The sequence below is a fragment of the Vigna unguiculata genome, chromosome 2 (genome assembly GCF_037176805.1).
Source record: "Vigna unguiculata cultivar grain cowpea cultivar isolate G323 ecotype 2 chromosome 2, ASM3717680v1, whole genome shotgun sequence".
Lineage (NCBI taxonomy): Eukaryota > Viridiplantae > Streptophyta > Magnoliopsida > Fabales > Fabaceae > Vigna > Vigna unguiculata.
In genome coordinates, this window is record NC_140793.1 from 31,946,478 (window position 1) to 31,973,669 (window position 27,192).

General features: G+C 30.3%; 3 protein-coding genes across 4 annotated transcripts; 2 read left to right on the forward strand and 1 right to left on the reverse strand.

Moving 5' to 3' along the window:
• Positions 1 to 1,377: 1,377 nt before the first annotated feature.
• On the reverse strand, positions 1,378 to 5,409 carry LOC114172997 (Tetratricopeptide repeat (TPR)-like superfamily protein). Of its 2 annotated transcripts, none has more exons than XM_028057178.2 (3): positions 2,729 to 5,409; positions 2,458 to 2,664; positions 1,378 to 1,626 (listed from the first exon to the last, which is right to left on the reverse strand). In XM_028057178.2, the coding sequence occupies exon 1, from the start codon at positions 5,188 to 5,190 to the stop codon at positions 3,187 to 3,189; it is 2,004 nt and encodes a 667-aa protein (XP_027912979.2). In that variant the 5' UTR covers positions 5,191 to 5,409; the 3' UTR covers positions 1,378 to 1,626; positions 2,458 to 2,664; positions 2,729 to 3,186. The 2 variants fall into 2 exon arrangements, with proteins under 2 accessions (XP_027912979.2, XP_027912980.2); XM_028057179.2 differs by having other exon boundaries at positions 2,458 to 2,679.
• Positions 5,410 to 12,335: 6,926 nt separating this feature from the next.
• HAM4 (GRAS family transcription factor) lies at positions 12,336 to 14,400 on the forward strand. The gene has a single exon (XM_028059050.2). It carries the CDS (start codon positions 12,380 to 12,382, stop codon positions 14,099 to 14,101), a length of 1,722 nt encoding a protein of 573 aa, XP_027914851.2. The 5' UTR covers positions 12,336 to 12,379; the 3' UTR covers positions 14,102 to 14,400.
• Positions 14,401 to 21,340: 6,940 nt separating this feature from the next.
• Positions 21,341 to 25,604, forward strand: HVA22K (HVA22-like protein K). Its single transcript, XM_028058599.2, has 8 exons — positions 21,341 to 21,549; positions 21,819 to 21,877; positions 21,974 to 22,071; positions 23,772 to 23,823; positions 24,061 to 24,124; positions 24,931 to 25,026; positions 25,103 to 25,175; positions 25,261 to 25,604. Exons 1-8 carry the CDS (start codon positions 21,517 to 21,519, stop codon positions 25,371 to 25,373), a joined length of 588 nt encoding a protein of 195 aa, XP_027914400.2. The 5' UTR covers positions 21,341 to 21,516; the 3' UTR covers positions 25,374 to 25,604.
• The last annotated feature ends 1,588 nt before the right edge of the window (positions 25,605 to 27,192 follow it).

Consider the following 27,192-nt stretch of genomic DNA (forward strand, 5'->3'; position numbering starts at 1 on the left):
TTAATTAATCGCGATAAAAATATACCGACGTGCGTAACAAGCTAACTGTACCTGGATTATTTTGAAGGTCAACATTTTTGTTTCCAATTTTTTTTAGCTCAGCTCATGGATCATTTTGTCATCAGGTGACAATGTAAATTCTCAAATTTTAAAATAATATTATTGGTCAAAAAATATTATTCAAGTCCCTACTTTGTATGTTTATTTAATTACCAGAGTAATGTTCAAAATATTATAAATGCAAATGGGCATATACTTCGGAAAAGAAGAACGGATTTTGACGAGAAATATATTAATGTAAGTATATCACTATTTGTATTTACATTAAAATAAAAACGAAATTATGTGTATTTTAAAGTAAAAAAAAAACTGTGAATTTGAATTAAAATAGATTTTTTGTGGAAATTATTTTAGAATGTTATTTTTCAATTGGCTGTGATTGATTTTAGATTTTTTTTTTCTTGTCTTTTTATGTAAATATTTTTTTTATCTTTTCTCTCTAAATGTTGGTACTTTTTATGAAGAAATTAGTTAAAAATTGTTTTATGATATAAATTGTTTATGATACTTAAAATGATTATATATAAATATTTAATTTTCATTAATTTTTTATAATTGAAATTTATATATTGAAAATGTAAATTTGAAATTGATTTTGAATTAGTAAAAAATAAATTTGAAGAGGCGGGGTCATCCAATTTATTGAGTGTAAAAATAAATATAGAGCAAAGAATAATTATAAGAAATAAATTTTATTTAAAATGTATTCATCGGATCAAAATTGTCTTTAATATTTTATACAGTGAAATTATTAATATGTTTAAGTTTTATAATTAAAGGCATCTAGAATTACTCTTAATTAACTAATAGCGGAAAAAACTAGTATTGCAAAACTTTTACCAATAATCATGCAGGTAAAATTACTAATTATAACCATTATAGTTAAAGCCATATTTAAAATTATTCGTTATTAAGAAATAGTGGAAAAAGCAAGTATATGCATTAACTTTCGTACTAAATTCTACATCAAGTGTTTTCCATTTGTTCAATTCTCTTAAGCCTTTACTTCCTTTTTTTAACCAAACAGAATAGTAATGTTTTTCGATGAAAACTAAAAAATAAATATATTTTGTACAATCTTAAAGTCACTTTTATAAACTTGAGTTTACACACAAAATAGAATAATTTTAACATTTTTCATTGGCTGATAAACTTGATTGATCAAACTAAAATATTTGATAAATAAGATTATTTCACTAATTTATAAAACTAAAAGCTACTTTTGTTAACTTATTAAGCCTGTAACATTTTCCCTCTTTTGTATCATTGTTATATAACCCTTGCTCAGTAGAACAGTCTACATGTGGAACACTGAGATAAATAAACTCTCTGCACCAACCTTTGGTTGGGCTTTGTGATTTGATAGTCTTCAAAATAAACAAGGGAAAGAGACAAGACCTATATCAAAGATATGTGTTACTACTACAGAATTGTTAGATGAATGTTTTTCAGCTCCACCTTTTCTTTTCAGAATAGTTTGATAATGGCCCCAATTATTTAAGATGGAACACAGTTTTGGGTTAGAACCTAGCTTCTTTTACCTGCCATAGTTTAGCAAAATAACACCTGCAACATGAGAGGATTGAAGTTAGAGACATAGTTTGTTAAGTATCTCTGCTACACCGATGATCTCTTTATCACCTCAAAATAACGACTAGTTAAAATTAATTAGCAGGTAAGCCTTGCTAGCAGCATTTTTAACCATTCAAAATTTATGAATGGACGATGATGTATATTTGTGAACTTGGAAAAATAATTATAAATCTCATATATATATATATATATATATATATATATATATATATATATATATATATATATACTAATTGGATAAATTTAGAAATAAGAACTGTATATTATTGGAAACAAATATCTGAGATTGTGGGATTGATATCCTAGTAAGAAAAACAAGATACAGCCAAAATATAGAACTAAAAACAATAAGAATCAAATCTGAAAAAAGATAGAATGGAGGTATGGTATGAACAGTTAAATTTGTCAGAGAAAACTAATCAGCTATCTATGACATGAAATGGTCATACAACATGAGTTGAGGCAGTCTGTATTATTTGTATGCAAGTTGTTGAGGCTCCACGGATAAAAGAGGACAAACTATAATAAACATATAAGCATACTAGTAATGCATGATTTTAATATTTTTGTTAACTAACAAAAAACTGTTGATAAATAATTTAATTCCGTGAATTAACAAAATATTAATAGTAGGTTGCCAATATTTTTCATTAATGATAAACTAATGAAAGTTTAAAAAGGCTCTGAATATCATACGTATACATATCAGCACAAGCTAAAGATATAAGCAGTCACTTAAGTTAATCAGATTACTTAATAATGAAATAACTAAAACATGGTCGAGTTGACCAACGTTGAACTTACGAGTTACATATTGACGGCAGTATCTAAGTCTTCATAGAGACAGAGCCATTAAACAAAATGCACAGATGCATCGGAAGCAAGCAAAGTCATTATGTTGATCATGATCAACATAGCCAACAAGCGGTTGCATAAAATATAAGAATAGGTGGCACCACCGACCAAGATCCACTGCCTCTTTCCCCAGTCAGTGTCATCCTTGCCATCTTGCTGCAAAGAACAAAACTTCAAGAACAGAAGATATAATTTAATTTATAACCATTAAATTACTTACCAAGAAAATGAGAGAATGAGTTGTAGTGGCCAGTCTAAGGGATCCACAACAACCAGACAGCCATTGCAAAAGACAAAATTATGAATAACTCAAAACTGTCTCTGTTATACCACAAACATGGCAACTGGGAAGCTTGTTAGTTTTTAGGTGATGATGAATGTGTCTGAAATCCCTAGAAATTCTGCACTTTTTGGTAGGGGCCATTGTGCCCTCAACAGACATGCATCAAGGAAATTGGCCAAAATCTCTTTGTTGAACTCTGCGTGCTGAGACATTATGGAAGCAAAGACATTTCTGTCCATCATAATTAGGATAATGACAAGAAGTAGGTATTTCCACCTCTATAGAGGAACCTTTCACGTTTTGTAGGCTCTTCATAACTACGCCAATAATGACGACTATCATTTGGAACAGAGTTTTATTGGTTGTGCATTGTAGTCCAAATGACCACGTTCGTTTCACATATCTCTAACCTCGACTAAACTGTGAGCAGGTAGTTTTCTTAGTCCCACCTCATTTGCCATGATATCTCTAACCTTCTCTGCATCTTTCCATCTTCCTACAGAAGCATAAAGTTTTGCCAACAAAACATAATTACCGGTGTTTTCAGGCTCGAGCTCAAAAGTCCACCTAGCAGCTACCTCTCCAAGTTCAACATTCTCATGAATCACGCAAGCTCCAAGTAGTGCACCCCATACAGCATGGTTAGGGATTATAGGCATTGATCTAATAAGGCTATATGCATCGTTCAGTCTACCAGCACGTCCAAGAAGATCGATAATGCAAGTATAATGATCAACATGGGGAATAATTTGCTGTTGCTTGAGGATAAATTTGAACAAAGAAAAACCCTCGTCAACCAAACCGGCATGGCTGCAAGCCTGCAGAACACAGGTGACGGTGACTTGATTTGGTTTTACTCCAGATTGTACCATCTGATTGAAAAGTTTCACCGCCATTTTGCCATGCCCATGCTTTCCATATGCAGCAATTATTGAACTCCATATAATAATATCCTTGTCCTTTAGAGGAATTATATTAAAAATCTGGTGAGCATATCCTAAACTTCCACACTTTGAGTATATATCGACTAGAATACTTGCTACTTCAAGTCTGTAAAGAAATCCAGATTTTATAAGGTAACAATGAATGTTCATTGCCTGTAGGAGATCGGCAAGAATAGCATATGCAGGAAGAAGACTATTACAGGTTGCATTGTCAGGTTGTACACCTTTCACTAACATTTGCTTGAAGAGTTTTATTGCTTCTCCTGCAAGCTTATTTTGTATGAACCCAGATAGAAGAGCATTCCATGGGGCCGTTCTCTTCTTAGAGGTTCCCATAAACACTTTATAACTGAGGTTGCCGTGATTACATTTGGCATACATATCAATCAAGGCAGTTTCCACAATGACCTCAGACTCGAGCTTTTGCCTTATTGCCCATGCATGGAGGCACTTGCCATGTTTCAAATAAACCAAACTGCCACATGCTGATAGTAAAGAAGCTATACTTACAGAATTAGGTTTCACTCCTTCACACTGCATCATGCGACAAAGCATTAAAGCACTTCTGGCATCCCCATTCAGAATGTATCCATTAATCAAAGTTGTCCATGTTACTACATCTTTCTCATCCATCTGATTCGCTAACACGCGTGCTTCTTTCATCTTAGCACACTTAACATACATGTCCAGCAACGCATTCCTAACTACAATATTTCCCCAAAATCCTCTTTCCTGAACCAACCGGTGAACCTTCCTCCCAACCTCCACATTTTTCAAAAGCCCACAAGCAGGCAATACTGAAACCACGGTTACACAATCAGGCTCCACACCCTCATCCATCATTCTATCATAAACCCTCAGTGCATCCTCAGCACAGTTATTCCGAATGTACCCATTTATCATGGTATTCCAAGAAATCACAGTCCGTTCCTGCATCAAGTCAAAAACCAGCTGGGCTGTTTCTTTCTCCCCAGCATTCATATACATTGCCAACAAAGTGTTCTGGACGAATGTGTCAGAATCGAAACCAAACTTACAGGCCTGCCCATGAACTCCAACGCCCACATCAATCAAAGACAAGTCGCCACAAGCCTTGATAACAACCGGGTAAGTGAATTTGTCAGGCAAGGTCTGACCCGAGTCAAGCATTTCAACAAATAAGTTGAGGGCGTCAAGGGGGCGCCCAATTTGGACATACATCCTCATCATAGCATTCCAGGAGAACAAACTCGGTTGAGGCAATTTATTAAACAGGTAGAATGCATAGGATGCGTGGTGGCATTGCGCGTATGTTGTGGCAAGCTTAGAGCAAAGGTCGGAGGAGGAGAATAGACCAAGGGTGAGCATGAGTGCGTGCAGCTTTCTGGTTTCGGGAAAGGATTGCAAAGATGAAAATTTTCGCAATAGCGATTCACACTGTGCTGCAGTGGTCACAAACATCTTGCCTTTCTTCATTGAACCGTTTGTTAATTCCTTTATGCAAGTTGATGCTCATAAGTTTATAGGTTTCGGTTTACCTGGACCCAGTTAAAAAATTTTGGTCTATATGAAAAATTATAATAGTCCATGCAAAAAGAGAGCGAAGAGATCAGAAAATAAGAAAAAAAAAAAAAAAGTCTCTGGGCTCTATCTGGTATTTCGAAGACAATGGAGTGTTACTGTTTAATGATAATCTTCTGTCTTTAACCTAGTTTGAAGATTCGATTCTCGTATACAAAATCATCTATTTAAATATGTAAGTTTCTTAACTAAATTTTAACACCTTTAAAAATTAGTCATTAATGTTCGACTAAATCGAAAATAAAATTGAAAATAAAAAAGCATAAGATATAAAAAAGGTTGTTAATTATATGAAATTTATATATATATATATATATATATATATATATATATATATATATATATATAAATAATGGATGGACTAATAAAAACAAGGACGGATATTGAATAATTAATTTTTCACTGGTTTAGTTACATAGAAAAGTAGAAGAAAAGAAGTACAAATATTATGAAAAAATTAGTGTACTCATAGAACTAGGTTTAAATTTAAATCAATACATTTTTTATTTAAGAATATGATGAAATAATATACACATGATTTTTATAATTTTTATATAAATATCATCCTATGTTATAGTTTAAAAAAAAAAAAAAAAAAAAAACTCCAATTCCCTTCCAAATCATTGCTGTAGAATCCACTCATTCCTATCACTTTATGCTTTCTAATTTTTTTATCAAACTAAAAATAATAATCTCTTTAAATATCTTCTTCCTAAATCTTTTCTTCTGAGTGACTCAACAAATAAAGAATAGATAGTAATTGTATACCGAATCTTCTATTTGCACTGTTGCACAAACTCAATCTGCCTGTGCTACTGGGTCAAAAAGCTTGCGCCTCTTTGATCTGGACTTTCGATAGTTAATTATCATGCACTTTCTCATTCTGCACCCCCATAAATTTCTTTAGCACCTCTCATTTATTTTAGAATTGAAATATGGAAGTAAAATAAAATTTGTGACTTTTAAAATTATTAAAAAATTATTAATTTCTGGTATTTTTTTTATCTGTGAGCACCATTTACGTTAATATTCTTAAGTTTGCACAAACTTCACATTCTTCTACATGTCTTCTTTTATTATTTCTAGTTATGAAAATAATATGTATACTAATTAGGATACATATTCTTCTAGTTTTCTTCAAGGACCCATCAAAATAACGTAAACCCTAATTAGGGTTATATTTTGTGGGAATACGGTTGGAGCAATTTTTGTGGTGTTGCTGTGATAGTCTGGTAAAAGAGGAAAACACTGTCCATAAAAGATAGGGAAATACTTTTTTCTTTGTACTATATATCTTCAAATACAATGCAGAACACATTTACTTAACCTACACTGTTAATGTCACTCTTTTAGAGTAAAATATAAACATTATATATTAGTAACAAGGACCTCAAGATCGTTATTTAGCGTGAGTTCTGCATAATTAGCATAGCGTTTAAACTGATACTAACATTTTGTTGTTGTTTAATTTGATACTCATATGTAATAAGATGATGCCTTTTGCATGTGTATAAATTATTAAACAGGGACTGCATGCATGGGAGAAAAAATGACCCATTTTAAAGAATCATTATCCAGGACTGAATGAAACTCATCATCTGTGTTCGATGGGAAGACTTTCACCTCACACCACAAAGCTGTGATGTAATGTCTGACATGAAGTAGTAGTAGTATTATGAAGAGGAGGAGCATGGCAGAGAGAGAAAAGAAGAGCACTTAGGCACATTATATAAAAATGCAGAGGAATCTCACATGCAAAAAATGAATAGCTGTGACAGTGGAAGAAAGAAAGAAAAAAAATGAATCGAGGGTGAGAGCAACAACATATCCTGATGGATCCTGTGTTGTAAAGCATTACATAGAAGATAGAAGATCCTCTCCTCTATTATTCCCCTAATGAAAAATCACATCCTCCACTTCTTCAACAACCCTTTAGCTTTTTCCCCCCTTCTCTTTTGGAACGGAAGTGGGTGTCTTTATTTACATGACCCATCATATATATATAAACCAGAATCTCTCTTCCTATCTTCTTTTGTAATCCTCAAGCTTCCTTTTCCCTCTCCTTCCTTCTCTTCCACCTTAATCGTTAAGGCAATAGAGAGAGATACAGAGAGAGACGCGTATGCATCTACACATACCCACCACCTTCACACGCCACCTTTTTTTTGCTCATTACCTCAATCATTTTCGAATCATCATGAAATCATGTCTTGACGCCGACTCTTAATTTCGATCTTCTGTACTTTAATCAAGATTGAGCTATCCGTTTTATTTTTTTAATATAAAGATCAAACATATGCTTCATTTTCATATATTCTTTCTCACTTTTCTATATTTTTATTTCATGTGTGGCTTTTTATACTCATTAACAATATAGGTCTAGATTTACAGGTTTATCACAAACATCGAACTCGTTCAACAAGAGTTAACTTCAACTTCTTCTTCTTTTTTTTATTTGTGTGTAATTTGTTTTTATTAATTATATCAACGTACTCTCATATAAATTTATGGGTTGTTAAAAGTATTCAACCTTGTTATCCAACTTTAGCCTAGAGTAAACTTATGGTTGGGTGTTTGATTGATGAAAAATAAATTTTATCCTATGATAATATAGTTTCGTATAAATAAATTTTAACGTATATATGTGTAGTTAATGATATTGATCCAAAGGAGGGACGGTACCATTAAACTAGTTTCCTTACCATTGCTAAAATTAAGAGACGTTGTATTTATATAAATTTTGATAAAAAAAGAGAGTAGCCAATCAATAGATAGGGTAAAAAGAGAAGAGATGCGTCAATTAATTATATATAATTAATGTATGGAGAGATAAATAAAATAATAAAATATATGAATATTATAATTCTAAAAGTATAACATATATGGTATTTGGATAGAGGAAAACGTATGGGAAAAAGAAACAATAACATTTTCTTTCTGGGTATGTGGCTAGAAAGCATTGGACCCCTTTGAACGAAAATATATATATATATATATATATATATATATATATATATATATATATATATATATATATAATGTTAGAGGGATCATTTTTACATTATACACGTTATACTTGATATTAGAATGTGTAGAAATTGTCATGACTAATTCACAATAATGAATTGTTATAAAATACATGAAAAAAAAAAATTAGCATAATCCTATAAAGTTGGTCATGAAACGCGTAATCTAGTACCGACGAAGTGTGTTGCATGAATTAAAAAAAGTGCATGTGTCGTATATATTGTATATCTCCCTCCCACGAGTCACGAGAAAATTGACATAAAGAGATTTTATTTTATAGGAGAACAAAGTTTTGTTTTAAAGTGTCGATTTAACAATGACATTAATAATAAGAGTTAAAGCAAAATAAAGATGGTTAGTAATGAATGGAGGTATTTTTATCTTTGACAGAAGGAAGACGAAAATTGATACCCTGTCATGTATCATGGATTGGAACATATTCCTTGTTCACGCGTGCCGTCTTTACACGCGCTGACCCATCAAACCACCAATACCATGCATGCATATCCAACAAACACCGTCCACTGGGGTCCACCACGGACACGTCATCCTCTTCCCACATTACTACGACCCATCTCAGACAGAAAAATTTTAATTCTGATGGATCCGGATCACGCTTTACTATTTTTTTTCTTTGTTTTTCAACAAGATATTCCTATAAGAGATATAATCATTATTTTATAATAATAAAATTACACATACATTTTAACCAATTCAAACAAAATTATATAACAATGTATAACGTGACAACATTAATTTGTCCACATGTTCAATAAATTCTCTAACTATAACTGGCCATTGATAAATCGGTAATATTTGTAAAAAAGAAATACCACCTATAAAAATATACTTTCTAGTATTAATGGGTTAGCAAATATAAAATATGACGTCATTGATAAACGTTGTTATTAAAAGAGGTAAAATTTATTTATTTGTAAAATTTAAACTACTCTCGTGTTGTATAAGAAACACATCTTAAAAATGATCTCTCTAATTATTATTATGAAATTTACTTAACACGTACACCATAACTTATTTGTTTCTTTAAATAAGGGTAGTATTCTATACGTGAATTAAAATTTAATCTATAACAATATATAAAGGGGATTCCTCTTTGTGTGTCCACATTTAAAAATACAAATTTTACCCTTTAAATATAATAATTTATTAAATTTTTAAAAATTGATCATTACTTTTACAAGCTTTTTGTAAAATTGTCTCTTATTCTTTATTTATCAATGGTTATTCTTTTATCTGTTACGATATATTTCACTTTATTTTTAATAAATATAATTTTAATTTATATATTAACTTAATAACATTACAATATTATCACATATTAATATAATATCACACATATTTAAAAAATACGTAAACACAGGTGCGATAGCGCCTGTGTTTACGCTAGTAATAATTATATTGATTGAAAAAGTAATAAATTGATATAAGGCTAATCTAAGGTTAAATCATTCTCTATCCTTTTGGAGTGTGAACGCTCTGGACTCTCTTAAATCATACGCCTATGTTCCTTCATTTTTTAATTTAGGTTGGTCCGTGAAATATATTAAATTACGATAAACTGTTTCTGAACGAAATAATAATTTTAATAAAGTAAAACGAAAACAGTAAATGCCATGGAAAATGGAGTATTCCTTTCTTTATTGCCAAGTGTACAACAATCCCCATAAAAAAGATGGATCCAAAATTATATTTAATTATACATATTTGCTTAGTAAGTGTGCATTAGTAACCAAGAAACATGGTATCTTAAAAAAAATTCTGAAATACACAAAAAAAAAACTATGCAATAATTAATATAAAAGGTTAACTTTCCTTCATTTGTACGAAGTAGAAGTAATTGAGATGTTTCAACGGAACAAGAGGAAACAATTTGACAAGATACGCATTCCCCACACTTTTTACTGCTCAACTTTACCCAAAACATTGAGTTAGTCAAAAGTTTTTTGATTCCCGAAGATTGGGTAGAAAAATTATATTTTAATTAAATTTAATTGACAAATTTTTAATAATATACACGTGACAATATTTCAACGATAGAAGAAAGGCTTAATATGATTTAGAAAAAAAAATTGATGTATATTAAAAAATAAACTTTATAAAAAAATTATTAATGTAATGCGATGTGTTCACAGAAATGAAATGTATTTTGTAACGGCTAAAATTTTGAGTTAGGTAGGAACGTAGCAGTGCAAAACTTTCCGCAACCCTTAGAAAGTAGTTAATGATGGAGCTTTAGCAACACTTTTCTCTTTATTTTTTTTGGGTATAAATAAAGAGTTAAAGATGAGTGGTGGTATGCTTTGTCTTGGGGCCCATTTAGAACTTTTGTGGGCCCAGATTATAGAAAGCACGACTTAAGTAGCTGCTTTAAGCCTTTAACGCCCACTATTTGACTCTTTTGTCGTTTTACAGTTGAAACATCCTTTGCCATATATAAAGGAAGAGAACCGTCTTTTCTAGATACGTGAAAAATAAATCCACTCAATCATCTTTTGTTGGGTAGTGTTGTTTAAGTAAAACAAAATGAATATAATCATTATTTTTTTTAACTTCTTTTTTTTCTTTCATTGGTTTAAAATATATGTGTGATGTCAATTCGGTTCACGTTTTCTTTTTGTATTTTTGAGAAGAAGTGCGTATCAAGCTCTTGTAAATCACTTTTCCCCCGTTAAACTTGTTTGAGATTATAGAAACTGTGGTAGTGTAAAATGAAAATAATTAACATCTCAAATGGTTAAGAATTTGTTTTTTATATACTAATGTTAACACATTTATATCATCAATCAATTAACATAACTTTTAAATGATTGATGTATACGTAACTAACGGTATTGTACGCGAAAATTCACAAGTGCTTAATAATTATGTTTTTGTAGTACTTACTTTCTATAGAATAAATTAAGAAACATTTTTTAAGAATTTGGTTAAAACAAATATTCCTTACTCTCTTCTCTTTTCTTACTCAATCTCTACCATCTCCTTTGAGTTTAAAAAATATAAATTATCAGGTAATATTTTAGATTTATGATTGTATTTTTCAAATATCATCAATAAATTAAAAGCAATGCCGATATAATTTTATAAATATTTATTATAAAACTGAAAAAATTTAATGTAACCATAGTTTGATATAATTAATAATTAAATTTAAATCGTGATATTTTTCTATTGAATGAAAATATAAAATTATTTTAGTATATTTTTTTGTTTTTTTTTTCTTAAAATAAAATGCACCCTAAACTTATACATAATAGTAACACCTAACTATCTTAACTTTCACGAACAAAAATTATATGCAATATTTCAAACATTTAATATGTCAAATTTCAAGTAAAAGTCTAATTTTATTATAATAATTGGCTTCAAAGTTTAATGAAAACTTTTTCTACTAGATTTTTTTTTAACTTAATTGAAATTAATACTAAAATACCTAACTTTGTTGCAAAGAATTTCCAATTAGCTTTGTGCAAGTCCCTGTCTTAGACTTGGTACATTTGGCTTGATTTGAAAGGTGAGTGGACAAAACTAAATTTTGGGGTCTTCTCAAAGGACACAATTACAGTTTATTCGAATTGATGGATAATTTTTGTCCACAAAACATAAACGTGTAAGTACAGCGACCAATGACGCAAAGTCAAAGCTTATATAGGATATACATGTGTTTTTAACCCTCTGCATCGGACGTTTGAGTTGAGCTCTCAAGCTCAACCTAGAAAAAAAAAAAAAAAGAAAAAGGGTCACCATTATAAAATAGAAGAAGAAGAAGCTATAGAGGTGTTTTGATTTTTATTTTTTAAATTAACTATTTTTTTCAAATTAAATAAATTTGATTATATAATAAATAATTTAGATAATTCAGCAGAGATAAAACTAACTAATGCAAAGGTATTTGGAGTATTGAATCCAGAAATAAAAATAAATATATATTGTGAGCCCCATTATTGAGAGACGAGGGTCAATCATGGCTAGTTAGGTTTCTATATATATTTGCAGGCATAGGAAGGCATAAACAAAAGAAGAAACCCTACCCCTTTACATGCACACAAGCAAAGATAAAAGGGTCACAGAAATAACAACCAAAAGCCCCCTTCTCCATCCCATACTCCACTTTCAAGCTTCAACGATTCCTCTTCTCCATTATTCACATCACAGAGCCCAACAAGGTCACACCGCAACACCTTCTGGTAGTCCTCACCAAGCGATGAGAGTTCCCGTTCCCTCATCCCCACAGGCTAACCCAAAACCCACTAATAACCTACTCCGTACCATTGCCCTTCCCAACCTCAACACCACGGGCCTCTGCTACGAGCCCACCTCTGTCCTCGACCTGTGCCGAAGCCCCAGCCCGGGCTCCGAAAAGCCCACCGATCACGCAGTTGTCGTCACGGACTCCCAAGATTGTCTGGACCTGGACGACCATGCGTTGCACAACTTGGATTGGGACTCCATCATGAAGGACTTGGGCTTACACGATGACTCAGGTGCTCCCCTCTTGAAGACTATTCCCCACCCCGACAACAACAATAACAACCCATGCGACGACTTCACCATCGCACCCTTCGATCACGCCCTTGAATTCTCCACTCTCTCCGACATCTACTCCAACCAAAACCTCGCCTTCGATTTTAACCACCTCGTTCACGACTTCAGCAACCACCACCACAACAACGGCTTCGATTTCATCGAAGAGCTCATCCGCGCCGCGGATTGCTTCGACACCAAGCAGTTACACGTCGCACAGGTGATATTGGAGCGGCTCAATCAACGGCTACGATCCCCCGTGGGAAAACCCCTCCAACGCGCAGCGTTTTACTTCAAAGAAGCTCTCCAGTCCCTTCTCTCCGGTTCGAACCGGACGCCCAGGATTTCCTCGCTGGTGGAAATCGTGCATGGCATCAGAACCTTCAAGGCCTTCTCCGGAATCTCGCCGATCCCAATGTTCTCGATCTTCACCACAAACCAGGTGGTTCTCGATCATGCTGCGTGCTCCTTCATGCACGTCATCGACTTCGACATCGGCCTCGGGATCCAATACGCTTCTCTCATGAAGGAGATAGCGGAGAAGGCCACGGAATCGCCGTCTCTCCGAATCACCGCCGTCGTTCCCGAAGAGTACGCCGCCGAGAGCACGTTGGTACGCGAAAACCTGGCGCAGTTCGCTCTCGAACTCAGGATTCGTGTCCAGGTCGACTTCGTGCCGCTCCGAACCTTCGAGACGCTATCGTTCAAGGCAGTGAAGCTCGTCGATGGCGAGAGCACCACCGTGCTCCTTTCGCCAGTGATTTTCCGCCACCTCGAAAATGCTGCCGGGTTCTTGTCGAACTTGCGGGTGGTCTCTCCCAGCGTGGTGGTTTTGGTGGATGGCGAGGGGTGGGCGGATATGGCCACAGCGGCAGCCTCGTCGTTCCGCCGCGGCGTTGTGAGCAGTTTGGAGTACTACTCGATGATGTTGGAGTCGCTGGATGTGTCGACGGCTGCGGGAGGAGGGGAGTGGGTGAGGAGAATCGAGATGATGCAGCTGCGACCGAAGATTTTGGCGGCGGTGGAGAGTTCATGGCGGCGAGTGCCACCGTGGAGGGAGGCCTTTTACGGCGCCGGATTGAGGCCGGTTCAGTTGAGCCAGTTTGCGGATTTCCAAGCAGAGTGCTTGTTGGCGAAGTCGCAAATCAGAGGCTTCCACGTGCAGAAACGTCAGAACGAACTTACACTGTTCTGGCATGACAGGGCCATGGTTTCCTCGTCAGCTTGGCGGTTTTAGAAGACAGTAAATTGTTGTTCCTGGAGAGGGAATTATGAAATATTAACCTACCACTAATTAGTAGTACTGTTGCAATAATAAGATTGTTACTTATTACATTTGAATTTTCAAGTGATTGTGATGGAAAATGTAGGTATCTTTTGCAAAAGGAAAAAGCGGGGAGGGATGAACATGTATTTATTCTGGACCATTTTGTTATCTTCTAAAGTTGGAGGGGGACGTTGTCTTTCTTTGTTGGGCTCTTGTAATCCTAATCAACTTTACTCATTTTCCAATCAAAGAGGGTTCTTTCTATGCCACATTATATGGTTCTTTGACTTCTTTCTATCTTTTATTCCTTGTAGTATTCAAAGTGATAAATCAAAGGTTTATATCACCAGCATATTCAATTACATTATACTTCGTCATATTCACCTTCTTTTCTTCTTCTCACTTGTGTGTCAAATTATGTTCTCAATGCCAAACTGACATGACACGATAAATATGTCAATGACAAAGAACATTCACACCCTCTCTCTTTATACGTGTATATGCATATATATAGGGCACTAGGGATGGAAGCATCTTCAACATGTATAGAAAAAGCATAGGGGGTAGGAAAGTTGTGCCGATAGCCTAGCAATTTCATGCTTATTAAGTTCTGAGACAGATTGTGATTGTTTTCTGCAATACAACATGAAAGACAATCACTTACCATGCATGCTTCTTGTTCGTTCTGAAATGGATTTCCTTTTCTGCCAGCTTTCGACGATGGTTTTGATGAATGGGGATTTTAGGAATTCCTTATCTAATAGATTTTCATGCGTGCTCAATAAAAATGGTGCATGGAGTCTGAGCGTGGATGTTTGTGATGGTAGAGTGTGAGGTGGAGTAATCGTTTTGGAGACAACTTGGTGCACTTATCGGCAGAGAATCATGAGATATGATTGTTCATGGCGAGTCTTCAAAAATGTCCTTCAATCGTTTCCCCCAAATACTAACTTTAGTAGATAATAAGAACAACTCAGTGGACCTACTTTATATTTTGGGTTGTTGTGCGAAGTAATGGGTCCTCATGTAATTCAAAGTTTGTAATATAATAATATTTAGTCCTAATTCTCCGTGATTTTTCTGTCATCCGGCCGAACATTAAAAATACAAAAGTTTAATATATTTTAAAATATTAAAATTAGTATTCATCGATATATTTAAAAAAAATCAACAAACAATTCAAAATTCATTTTGACATTCTCATGAAAAGAAAAGAAAAAACTAAAAATATAATTATTATATACTCATATATTATTGTACTGTTTCAGTCGTTCGAGTTTAAGCGGTACTTAAAGATAAATATTAAACATTAAAAATTGATTTAAAATCTATGGATAGAGAAATTGTTTTATATTTAGTTTAAATTTTATTATAAAAAATATATATATGATATGTAGTAATTTTATTTGTTTTGTAATCTTTTGTGAGATCTCTCATGGACTAACTTATGGAAAAGGGTATAGTGGGGTAGAAAAGATAAATCTCCAATGTGTAACATATGAAAAGAAGAGTACAATGGGTTGGAAAGAGAGATCTTCCATGGGTTTGAGCTATGAAAGAGTATAATGAATCAGAAAGATAGATCTCTAATGGGTCGAGTTATGAAAGAGTAAAGTGAATGTTTAACTATGGATCAATTCAATTCTTATTGTAACCTAAATTCGACAATTATTATAATTTGTTATATATATGGAAATTATTATTTCTTAGAGTAGTTATTATTTCTTGGAAGTTATTATTTTAGAAGATACTCTAGAAAGAGATATCTTAAAAGATATACAGAATAAATAATATGACATCTTTAAATTGTAATTGATTTATTTATAAATTAAACAATATCTATCCCAGTTAAGAGAGAAAACAAATTTGGCTTGAGTGCGTCTGATTGAGATTGAAGTATTTTCACTCCTTACTTATGGATATTTGTTTTCAGCACAAGTATTTTGTACTTTTATTGGAACAAATTGACACCCACGACAAAACTTGATCCCAACCCAACTTAAACAGAAAACATGTCAACAAAAGTTGATTTTGTTTTCAAAAACATGTGAACGGGAGTAAATGGAGGTGTAGGGGATGAAGTGGGTGAGCGACCTATTGAGAGAACACACAAAGGACGAGGGGAATATAAAGTGATTTAATTTCTTTTTTATTAAATTTTTCATCAAGGGTGTAAGACTACTAGGGTGTGGGAAGGAAAAATAGGTAGGTGCAGGAAAAGCACCCAGTGAAAATACCTGCATTCATTGTTTGTTGAGGGCATGTTATTAATTGGGTTGGACCTATTTTAGATTATAAATGTCTATTGCTTTTGTTCTTGGGTCTTTCTTCCTGCACCTCCAAAATTTCTTCTACACCTCTAAACTTTTTTTTAAATTCCCAAAAAACCCTTTGACCATTTAAGAAAACTCGTAAACACCACACCCCTAAAATTATGTCGACTTATGGAAGTCAAAATATATGACTTTCGGAAGTCAAAATATATCACCAGAAGTCGATTTTTGGAAGGCAAAATATATCACTGGAAGTCGACTTTCGGAAATCAAAATATATCACCAGAAGTCGACTTCCGAAAATCAAAAATCATCACCGAAAATCGACTTCCGGAAGTCAAAAAACATTATGGAAGTCGACCTCCGTATATAAAGAAAATTATACATTTTATTTTATTTTATTTTTTAAAACACGTATTACAAATTATAAAACATATAAATTTAAAAAAAAAATTACTTTAAAAAGTAAAAATAATAAGTAATAAAAGTACTAAATAAAAAATTGAAAAATAATTTAAATTCAAATAATAAAACTTGAAATTAAAAAAAATGAAAAAAAAAAAATATATATATATATATACTTTTACTTTAAGTTTTATTATTTTAATTTAAATTATTTTTTATTTTTCTTTTTAATTTTATTTGCTTTATTGATATTATTATAAATTATTTTATTTATATATTTAATGTATATTATTTTATATATATTTTTTAATTTTTTAATTTTGTTTAAAATTTTATATAAATAAAACTTTTAGTCAAAATTTTATTATTTTTTAATTTTAAAATTATATAAAAAATATATATTATTGAAAAAAATTAAAAAATTTGACTAAAATTAAATATTTAAATTTTAAACAAAATTAAAAATTCAAATAAAACATAAAATAATATACATAAAATATATAAATAAAATAATTATAATAATATCAATAAAATAAATAAAATAAAAAAATAATTTAAATTAAAATAATAAAACTTAACAATATATATATATATATATATATATATATATATATATATTTCTTTTTTTCATTTTTTTATTTAAAGTTTTATTATTTGAATTTAAATTATTTTTTAATTTTATTTTTTAACTTTTTATTTAGTACTTTTATTACTTATTTTTTTCTATTTTTTAAAGTAAATTTTTAAAAAAATTTATATGTTTTCTAATTTTTAATACGTGTTTTAAAAAATAAAATAAAATAAAATATATAATTTTTTTTATATACGGAAGTCGACTTCAGTAATGTTTTTTGACTTTCGGAAGTCGACTTCCGGTGATGACTTTTGATTTCCGGAAGTCGACTTCCGGTAATGATTTTTGAGTTTCGGAAGTCAACTTTCGGTGATATATTTTAACTTCCGGAAGTCGATTTCCGGTGATATATTTTGACTTTCCGAAGTCGTATATTTTGACTTTCGGAAGTCGACATGAAGTATTTTTGGGGTGTGATGTTCGTGAGTTTCTTTAAATGATCAAAGGCTATTTTGGGAATTTAAAGAAATTTTGGAGGTGCGGAAGAAATGCTTGAAGGTGTAGGAAGAAAGACCCTTGTTTGTTGAGGGCATGTTATTAATTGGGTTGGACCTATTTTAGATTATAAATGTTTATTGTTTTTGTTCTTGGGTCTTTCTTCTTGCATCTCCAAAATTTCTTCTACACTTCCAAACTTTTTTTAAATTTCCAAAAAACCCTTTGACCATTTAAGAAAACCCGTAGGCACCACACCCCAAAATTATGTTAACTTCCGAAAGTCAAAATATATCACGGAAGTCAATTTTCGGAAGTCAAAATATATCACCGGAAGTCGACTTCCGGAATTCAAAATGTATCACCGAAAATTGACTTCCGAAAGTCAAAAATCATCACCGAAAGTCGACTTCCGAAAATCAAAAAATATTCCCGGAAGTCAAAAAAATTATCCGGAAGTTGACTTCCGTATGTGAAAAACAAAATTTATTTTAAATATTTTTAATTCTTTTTAAAATTTATATTTTATAAATGATTTTTTTAGTTTATTATTTTATTTATTTTTTATGTTTTCATATTTCTTAATATATATTTTTTAAACAATATTAATATATATATATATATATATAATTTTATTTTTATTTAATATACTGAAAAATAAATATAAAAATAAAAATAAGTAAAATTAAAATAATATTAAACTTTAAATAAAAAAACCAAAAGAATAAAAAATTTATTCTACTTCATTTAATTCTATTTAATATTCAAATTCATTTTAAAATAATAAAACTTTAAATTAAAAAAAAAGAAAAAGAAAATATATACAAATATATATATATATTGGTTTTTTTTAATTTTAAAATTCATTATTTATATATTATTTATATATGTTATTTTAAATATGATTTTTTTAATTTTTTTCTTTTATTAAATTTTTAATAAATTACATAAAAATAAATTTAAATTTAAAAATATAAAATAATACATAATTGAAAAAAATTTAAAAATTTGTTTAAAATTAAATTTTAAACAAAATGAAAAAATTCAAATAAAACATAAAATAATATACACATAAAATATATAAATAAAATAATTATAATAATATCAATAAAACAAAAAATATTAAAAATAAAATTAAAAAATAATTTAAATTAAAATAATAAAACTTTAGAAGTCAACTTCCGATATATATATATATATATATATGTACATGTATGGAAGGCCGACTTCCAGTTTATATATATATATATATATATATATATATATATATATATATATATTTATTTATATTATTTTTTTAAATTTTGAAATTTTATTATTTAAATATAAATTATTTTTTAATTTTATTTTTCAATATTTTACTTAGTATTTTTGTTACTTATTTTTTTTATTTTTTAAAGTATTTTTTCTTAAAATTTAAGTTTTACAATTTTTAATACGTGTTTTAAAAAATAAAATAAAATAAAATATATAATTTTTTTATATACGGAAGTCAACTTCCGTAATGTTTTTTTATTTTCGGAAATTAACTTTCGGTAATCACTTTTGATTTTTGGAAGTCGATTTTCGGTGATATATTTTGACTTTCGAAAGTTGACTTTCGGTGATATATTTTCACTTCTAAAAGTCGATTTCTGATAATATATTTTGACTTTTGGAAGTCATATATTTTGACTTCCAAAAGTCGACATCCAAAAATATTTTTGGAGATGTGATGTTAGTGAGTATCGTTAGTCAAAGAGTATTTTGAAAATTTAAAGAAAAATTAGATGCAGAAGAAATAAAAAATGTTTGGAGGTGCAGGAAGAAATACCCTTGTTCTTTTGTGTATTCTAGGGTTTCCCAAATACACGATGCTTCTCCCAATATATTTGGAACACATTATTCAATACTATGAAGCCCTGGTGACAAACAATTCCAAAAGTTCACCTTTGATGGAGAAAATTTGACTCTAAAGGATGAAAAAAAATCTGGAAGAAAACAAATATATTAAATGAACAAAGCAATATCGGCTGGACTAGGATAATCAATTTTATCCCAATCCAAAGTAAACACCCTCATTTGAAAGTATATCACTAAAGAAAAATGTACCCACATAATAAACGTCATCAAATCATAAAAGTTTAAAATCTCATAAAATCATAAAACCGATCCTTGTACCACTGGTAACATTGATGAAACAAACCATGAAAAATAAATTGGTTTAGAAAAATAATAACAAAATTACAAAATAAATATCACAAATAAAGGTTACTGGAACTCATATAAACAAAACGTGAAACTCAAATGAAAATAAACTTACCCTCGTCAGATTAAGTGTGTAGATAGAATTCAAGATTTTTTTAAAAAAAAAAAATTGTACCACTTACTGAATTTACTGAATGACCTCTTTTTCCTCCTAAGAAAGCACGACCCACAAAAACATCTAGAGCAGCCAAGTAAACCCTATGAAACTAATGATATACTAAATAAATAAATAAAAACTAAATATTGCTCACGCACAACTAAAGAAAACTAAATAATAAAACTGAAAAGACATGTTTATATATATATATATATATATATATATATATATATATATATATATATATTACTTTTACAAATTTAAAATTGAAAATAATCTAACATATATTATCATTTATTCGCATGCATGATCAATTATTAATAATTGCTAAATGTATGATCAATTATTCGCATGTTTAATTGTTAGTTAATATCTTACTTAATATATTTTAATATCATCAATCAATATCAGATTTTATGTAGTAATGATTTCCTTTATAAACTTTAATAATTGATACACATATTTATTTTTATAATTATTATGGAGATAAATTATTTTAATCATTATATTTGGTTTCGAAAAAAAAATTAAGAGTGAATTCGTATATCTTTCTTTTGTAATATTTATCATTATATTACTATTATTATTGTTATTTTAATTATATTTAATTTCAACAGTTATTTTTAAATATTATTATTATTTTTGCTATTGTTATTTAACTTTTTTTATATTTTACCTTTACTATTATACATGACTATAACAATTAACTATAATTATATAAATTAATTATTCATTTAAATATAACAGTAATTAATTACATTATTTTTTTTAACACAAATTGAAAATAGAAAAAAAATATCTAAGACTAATTTGATAAGATATCTTCTAATATCTTTAAAGTTTGAAACTAAATTATTTAATTTTTTTATATTTTACTTTTACTATTATACATGACTATAACAATTAAATATAATTATATAAATTAATTATTCATATAAATACAACAGTAATTACATCATTTTTTTTAACACAAATTAAAAAAAAATATTTAAGACTAATTTGATAAGATATTTTCTAATTTTTAAAGGTTGAAACTAAATTATTTGAAAAATTGAAAAATTGAGAGATAAACAAAATTAATTTTCATGTGATGATTTACAAAGTAAAAAGATTTTTAACCCAATTTTCTTAAGTTTAGTCATTGGTGTTTCTCTCTGTCTCTGGACAATTTCTTTTGGTGGTTCATGTTTTTGTTTTTTGTATAGACGGTTAGCATTAAAACTGAAGCGTATAAAGTATGGACGAATTGACCTAGCAAATGGGAAGCGAAGGGAATGGTGCGTAGGGAACTACGATGGATCTCCTCGGATCAAACCTAACAAGCGAAGTTCGCATGACTTCTTCTCTCTGATTAATTTTCGTTAACTTCTTTTTTGTTCTTTTCTCTCTTTTTTTCTAGGGTTTTGATTCTGCCTCCAATTGCCACCAAATTCTTCGTTTCAATTACCTTTTTCTATTGTTGATTTCGTTTATTGCCTGTATCAATGAACTACGATATTAGTTATTAAAATTTTTGGCTGTATCATTCTGCGGAATTTGTTTGTTTGTCATGCATGATTAGGTTATTGATGTTTGATTGTGAACGATTTGGCGCAGGTTGGACTCCGTTTGCTCCTTTGTCCTCTTGGTTCCAACGTCGTAATTCGAACAGCATGGTGAGATATTTCCATTTTGCTATTATTAGCAGTTATGATTTGAAGGAGGTATGTGGTTAAATTTGTTGGTTTGCCGTTGATATTCTGTTTTTGTAGTTGCGGTGTCGGAGTTGCTTTGCCTGTTTACTCTACGTTCAAGGCAATAGAGAGTAAAGATCAAGATGCTCAACAGAGGTGTCTTTTCTACTGGGCGGGTACGAATTTGCCTAACCTTTTATTTTCTGTTTTGATCTCTTATTAGAAACCCCGTATATTAGACTCTAAGATATAGATGGAAATGAGAAACTATACTCTGATACTGCTATGGTGTATCCAGTTCTCTGTTTTTAGGGGAGAACCTACCAGGGTTATTACATTGCCAGTGACTGGAAAGGTTTCGTGAGGTTTCTCGCTTAAAAAATTACAACATAAAAAGTTAAAAACTTGCCACTTGATTCATACAGCGTGATGGACCCTCTCTAGTTTCTACACGTAATTAACATTCTAGTATTACAATCTTGTATTTTTGTTTTTCTTGCTTCATGACAATAGAGCAAGTGTGGAGCAATTTCTTGAAAACCCAACATAGCGTGACTATGGAATGTATGTATGCTGGATAAATTGAAAAACTTTTGTTTCTAAGGACTTTGACAGAATAGAATCACTTTTCTTTTGATATTTGTTAGATTGAATTCGTGATTTTCTAGTGTTGTAGCATGTGTATCGCATTTAATAAATATTTATCTTTGGATTTGCATTAAACCATTTAAATTGCAATGTAAGACTATTTTTAACTATCAACAATTTCTTTCAAAAAACCTACTAAAATTCAATTTAGATTTAGCGATAATAAATTGTTAGGTGAGAGGGATAAGCAGCTAAATAATTAAATATACAGATAAAGATGACAGGAAATAGAGATTTATAGAATTTTATCCCCTCTCCTTTTTTTTATGCATATTTCCTTTCACTGTGTTGCTTGTCATTGGACTTGTGTTATAACTTGTTCCTGGGCATCTTTAGTTATTAATAGAAGATTGTAGGAACCACATATGGACCCAACCTAACGCACTATTGTTTTATCAGAAGGTTAAAATTGAATCCAAAGACTGAGCTGTGATTCTGAGTCACAATTAAAACAGCTTCCTACATATGGGCCCTACCCGATGTACTAATTGATATATCAGAAGGGAAGGGGGAAATTAGGTCATAAAACTGAGCTGTGGTTCTTACCCTCATGTATTACAGCTTCCTACAGCTTACACAGCATATCCTATTCTGGTAGCTGATGACAAGTTACTGATGTTCTAACCTAGAAGTGGGTTTAGGATTGTTGGGTTGTACCAAGAATTGTAAGTTTAAACTATAGTGAAAAACTATATTTAAACATGTACATATGCATACATCTCCATAAAAAGTAACACTGATAAGGAACCTAATAAGACATCAGCGTAACAACAGCTGCCTAATAACTTAGCACACAGAAGTAACAGCTTGAAAAAGAAAAGACATAAGGCAACAGTTTCCTGTTGGAATGAAGAAGCACATTGATAGAGTGAAGCACCAACAGCTAATGAAGGGGTAAGGGTTGGTTGTCAGTTATGAAAGAGAGGAGAACAATGGTTAGGAGTTAGTCAATTTTTTAGGCACAAGATATGCTGATTTTTTTTTTCTGGCACTGGACTGGTATGCATGACCCAACTTGCTTAATTCGTCCAAATGGTGTGTATTTTGCACAAAACCCCAATGATCCAATGCCTCTGGATTGCTCCAAATGCGTATGGTCCTGCCTGACATGTGACTTTTGGAAGGAAACAATTTGTTGGATCTAGTTCAAATGAACATAAAGCATATTATATTATATTATAGTGATTTTTTTTCTCCTTTTTCTTTTTCTTTTTTTATTTTTTTGCAGCCTACGGTTCGTTCAGCCTTGTTGAAGTGTTCACAGACAAGCTTATTTCATGGTATAGTTTGATCACTTCATGATCCATCAATTGGATTGTTGTATATACCCCCTTTGATTTTCAGAGTTCTAGCTTTATTGTCTTCTGAGTGTGTGATACACTACCTTCTTGTGACAATATTCTATTTCCCTTTTTTTGTTATTCTTTTACGGCTGTTAGTGTTATGTGCATCTGGATTATTAGTTATGGCAGACTCGTAATGAACTAAATCACTTGTAATTTTAATTATTTTTGCAGGTGTCCCATGTACTATCACATGAAGTTTGCATTTCTTGTCTGGCTTCAGCTTCCACCCACCAGTGTGAGTTCCATAGAGTTAGATTGACTCTATAATGATGTTTTTGACCCATTTGTAACTTTTTTCCTTTTTAAGTGTTCCTATCTTATGTTTCTTGTGCTATTTTTCCCTTCTTAGTTCTCACCCTATTTTTCTTAATCTCCTTTTACTTTCACCATGATTTGGTCATGTATCTCCATATATCTCAAATAAATCTGCAGTTTTTTATAAGCACCGATCGCCACAATTGATATATTTTTTATTTTCTGTTGGTATGCATGTGTGGTTTTGTCGAAGCGAGAGCAGTGTGATTTGGGAAAAACTATATGGGCATTTATTTGGGAGGCAAAAGAAACAACTATGTATAAACTACTGAATTGCATTTGAAGTTGGGCAGAAAAGTTTTGACATGAAACTGCATAAGTCTAAATGTAAACCTAATTCTGTAAGCTAGGGGCTTGAATTTTTTTACATGTACAGTGTTCAATTTTTTTAATACCCTTTTTAATTGTTAAATTATAGTTGCGCATTTAGATGAAGCTCTAATGTCATTTTTAGACAGCATATTTTCAGTTTGCTCTAGCCATATTCTTAGTCATAAATTATTTAATAGTCTTGGAATTTGTGTACTGTAATTTCTTGGAGGAATTCCCCTTCTAAAGTTATTAGCAATTTTTTTATCCTCCATCTTCGTATTTTGTATTTGTTTATTGTTATTTAGATCACTCTATTGGCTTGTATAATATGTTTAATGGTTGACAATTTGTGTGTTTAATGCCTCTACTGTTATTTTTTTTTTTTTTTGGGTGAAAACTGCTTTGTTCAAACAGGGAGCAAAGCAATTATATACGAACCACCTGCGTCCCTTCTTGTTGAGGCATCAAGAGCGAGTTGATCAAGTGTTGGGTTTTGCATATTGTGAAATGGTATGTCTAATACATGTCTAATACCTTTTGTTAACGACTGTATTTGACGGTGGAATTTGACTTGTTACACATTCAGATCAAACTGGTCAGTTCATACCATGCAGAGATCAAGCTTGTCAAGAGCATGGTAGTAAAGATTACCGGATCAGGTAAAACAATTTTGTTTCTGCCCTATGCAATTGCTGCTACTTATTACCCATGTATGTTGCTGAATGAACTACAAATTTAATGCAGCCGAAAAACTGCTGAGAGGCACTGCTGAATCAGATAGATCGCAGCAACATAGTTCTGCTGAAGACCCTGCAGTGCCCTCTGATACTGAACCTGACCAAAACCATAATCACTGATGAGTACCTCCAGGAAACCCCATGGACTGTGTAATAAGGGAGACTAGACTTCTTAATTAGCTTTTTTTAAGGTAGTCAATATCAGGAATTTTGTAAATTTAAATTTTTTATTCGAGTTTAGGATAAAGTGAAACGACTGTGGTTCAGTGTAACAATTAAAGAAGAGGGAGTTAAAAAAACAGAGTAATATTATCTCAATGTTATTAAAGTTTTTATGTGATTTTTAAGTAACTTTTTTGTGTATTAATTCTGTAAAAAATGTCTTTTGACACTGAGATGACCTTAAAAGCCTTAAAAGGTAATGCTCGTGTAAATATGATATCTATTGATTTATGGTAAAGTACATTTTAAATCTTTATTTGTTTTAATATATTTCTGAACTTTAGTTGATTATGCCTATAAATATTATATACATGAATAATTCTTCTTGGAATAAAAGGGTGTATAGTCTATATATATATTTGTGTTGTATCGATAGCAAAGGTGATAATCTATGTTAGCCCGTAATGTTGCCACCAAAACCATTAACACAAGTTATAGATTATAAAAAGACTTCTTTCGCTAACGAGTAATTATTTCTTAATTATTTGGTTTGTCATAAAATTTCAATATATTTTTTATCTTATCATAATTTTTATGTAATTATGTTAAAAATGATGTATGTTAATTAAAAAAATGTTATACCTCACATTTGAATATTTATATTATTTTTTAATATTTTTATTTATTATATATTTTTCTTTTACATGAGAATGTTTGTATTCTCAATTTAAGGTAATATAACAAAATTTATTTACTTATTATTATTATTATTATTATTATTATTATTATTATTATTAATTTTTGTTTAATTTAAAGAATTTTTTTGTTTCATTAAAATAATTTTCGTTATTTTTCAACCATTGAGTATATATGTTGATATTTGAAAAGTTTTCTTAGTTCTCTAATATATTTTTTCATCTTATCATACCTTAATTATACATTTGATTTCCTTTGTGCGATTTCTTTCGATAGTCTCTCAAATTATTTATAAAACACATATTTGTTAGTTTTTTAATATTTTTATTTGTTGTTTATTTTCATCATGTAGAAAAATATTTCGATATATTTATTTAATTATTTTTTACTTTATAACTCATTATTAATCATACTGTAATTTTTTCATTTTAAATTATGTTTGAAGTGGTTAAAATTATATATATATATATATATATATATATATATATATATATATATATATATATATATATATATAATGATATTTAGGAATAGTATATGATAATTCACTGCAAGAAAAACATGAAATAGTGATTGATTTAGTCATTAACTCATATCAGTCACTATTTTTCGTCATTGGTGGTAGTAGTTGATTTATTGTCTGAATCAGTGATTAAATTAGTGACCGATTCAATGATCGAATCGGTACTTGATTTAGTGACCAATTTAATTACTAATTTATTTGTAATTTAATGACAAATTTTTTGGTCACTAATGATATTTCTATCTAATTTTAACCACTTCAAACATAATTTAATAATTAGTTCTCTAAGGTATTTTTCATCTTATCATACCTTAATTATACATTTGATTTCCTTTGTACAATTTCTTTCAATAGTTTCTTAAATTATTTGTAAAACACACATTTGTTAGTTTTTTAATATTTTTATTTATTGTTTATTTTCATAATGTAGAATAATATTTTGATATATTTTATCTAATTATTTGTTATTTTATAACTCATTATTAATCGTACTGTCATATTTTCACTTTAATTGTATAAATAACTTTTATTTACTACAATATAAAAATTTAATGTAAT

Excerpts from the sequence above, each read along its gene's own strand:
- HVA22K (XM_028058599.2), top strand. The coding sequence starts at position 21,517 with ATGGATCTCCTCGGATCAAACCTAACAAGCGAA. Across the intron at positions 21,550-21,818 it reads GATCAAACCTAACAAGCGAA|GTTGGACTCCGTTTGCTCCT; the intron begins GTTCGCATGACT and ends GATTTGGCGCAG. Across the intron at positions 24,125-24,930 it reads TTCAGCTTCCACCCACCAGT|GGAGCAAAGCAATTATATAC; the intron begins GTGAGTTCCATA and ends TTGTTCAAACAG.
- LOC114172997 (XM_028057178.2), bottom strand. The coding sequence starts at position 5,190 with ATGAAGAAAGGCAAGATGTTTGTGACCACTGCAGCACAGTGTGAATCG.
- HAM4 (XM_028059050.2), top strand. The coding sequence starts at position 12,380 with ATGCACACAAGCAAAGATAAAAGGGTCACAGAAATAACAACCAAAAGC.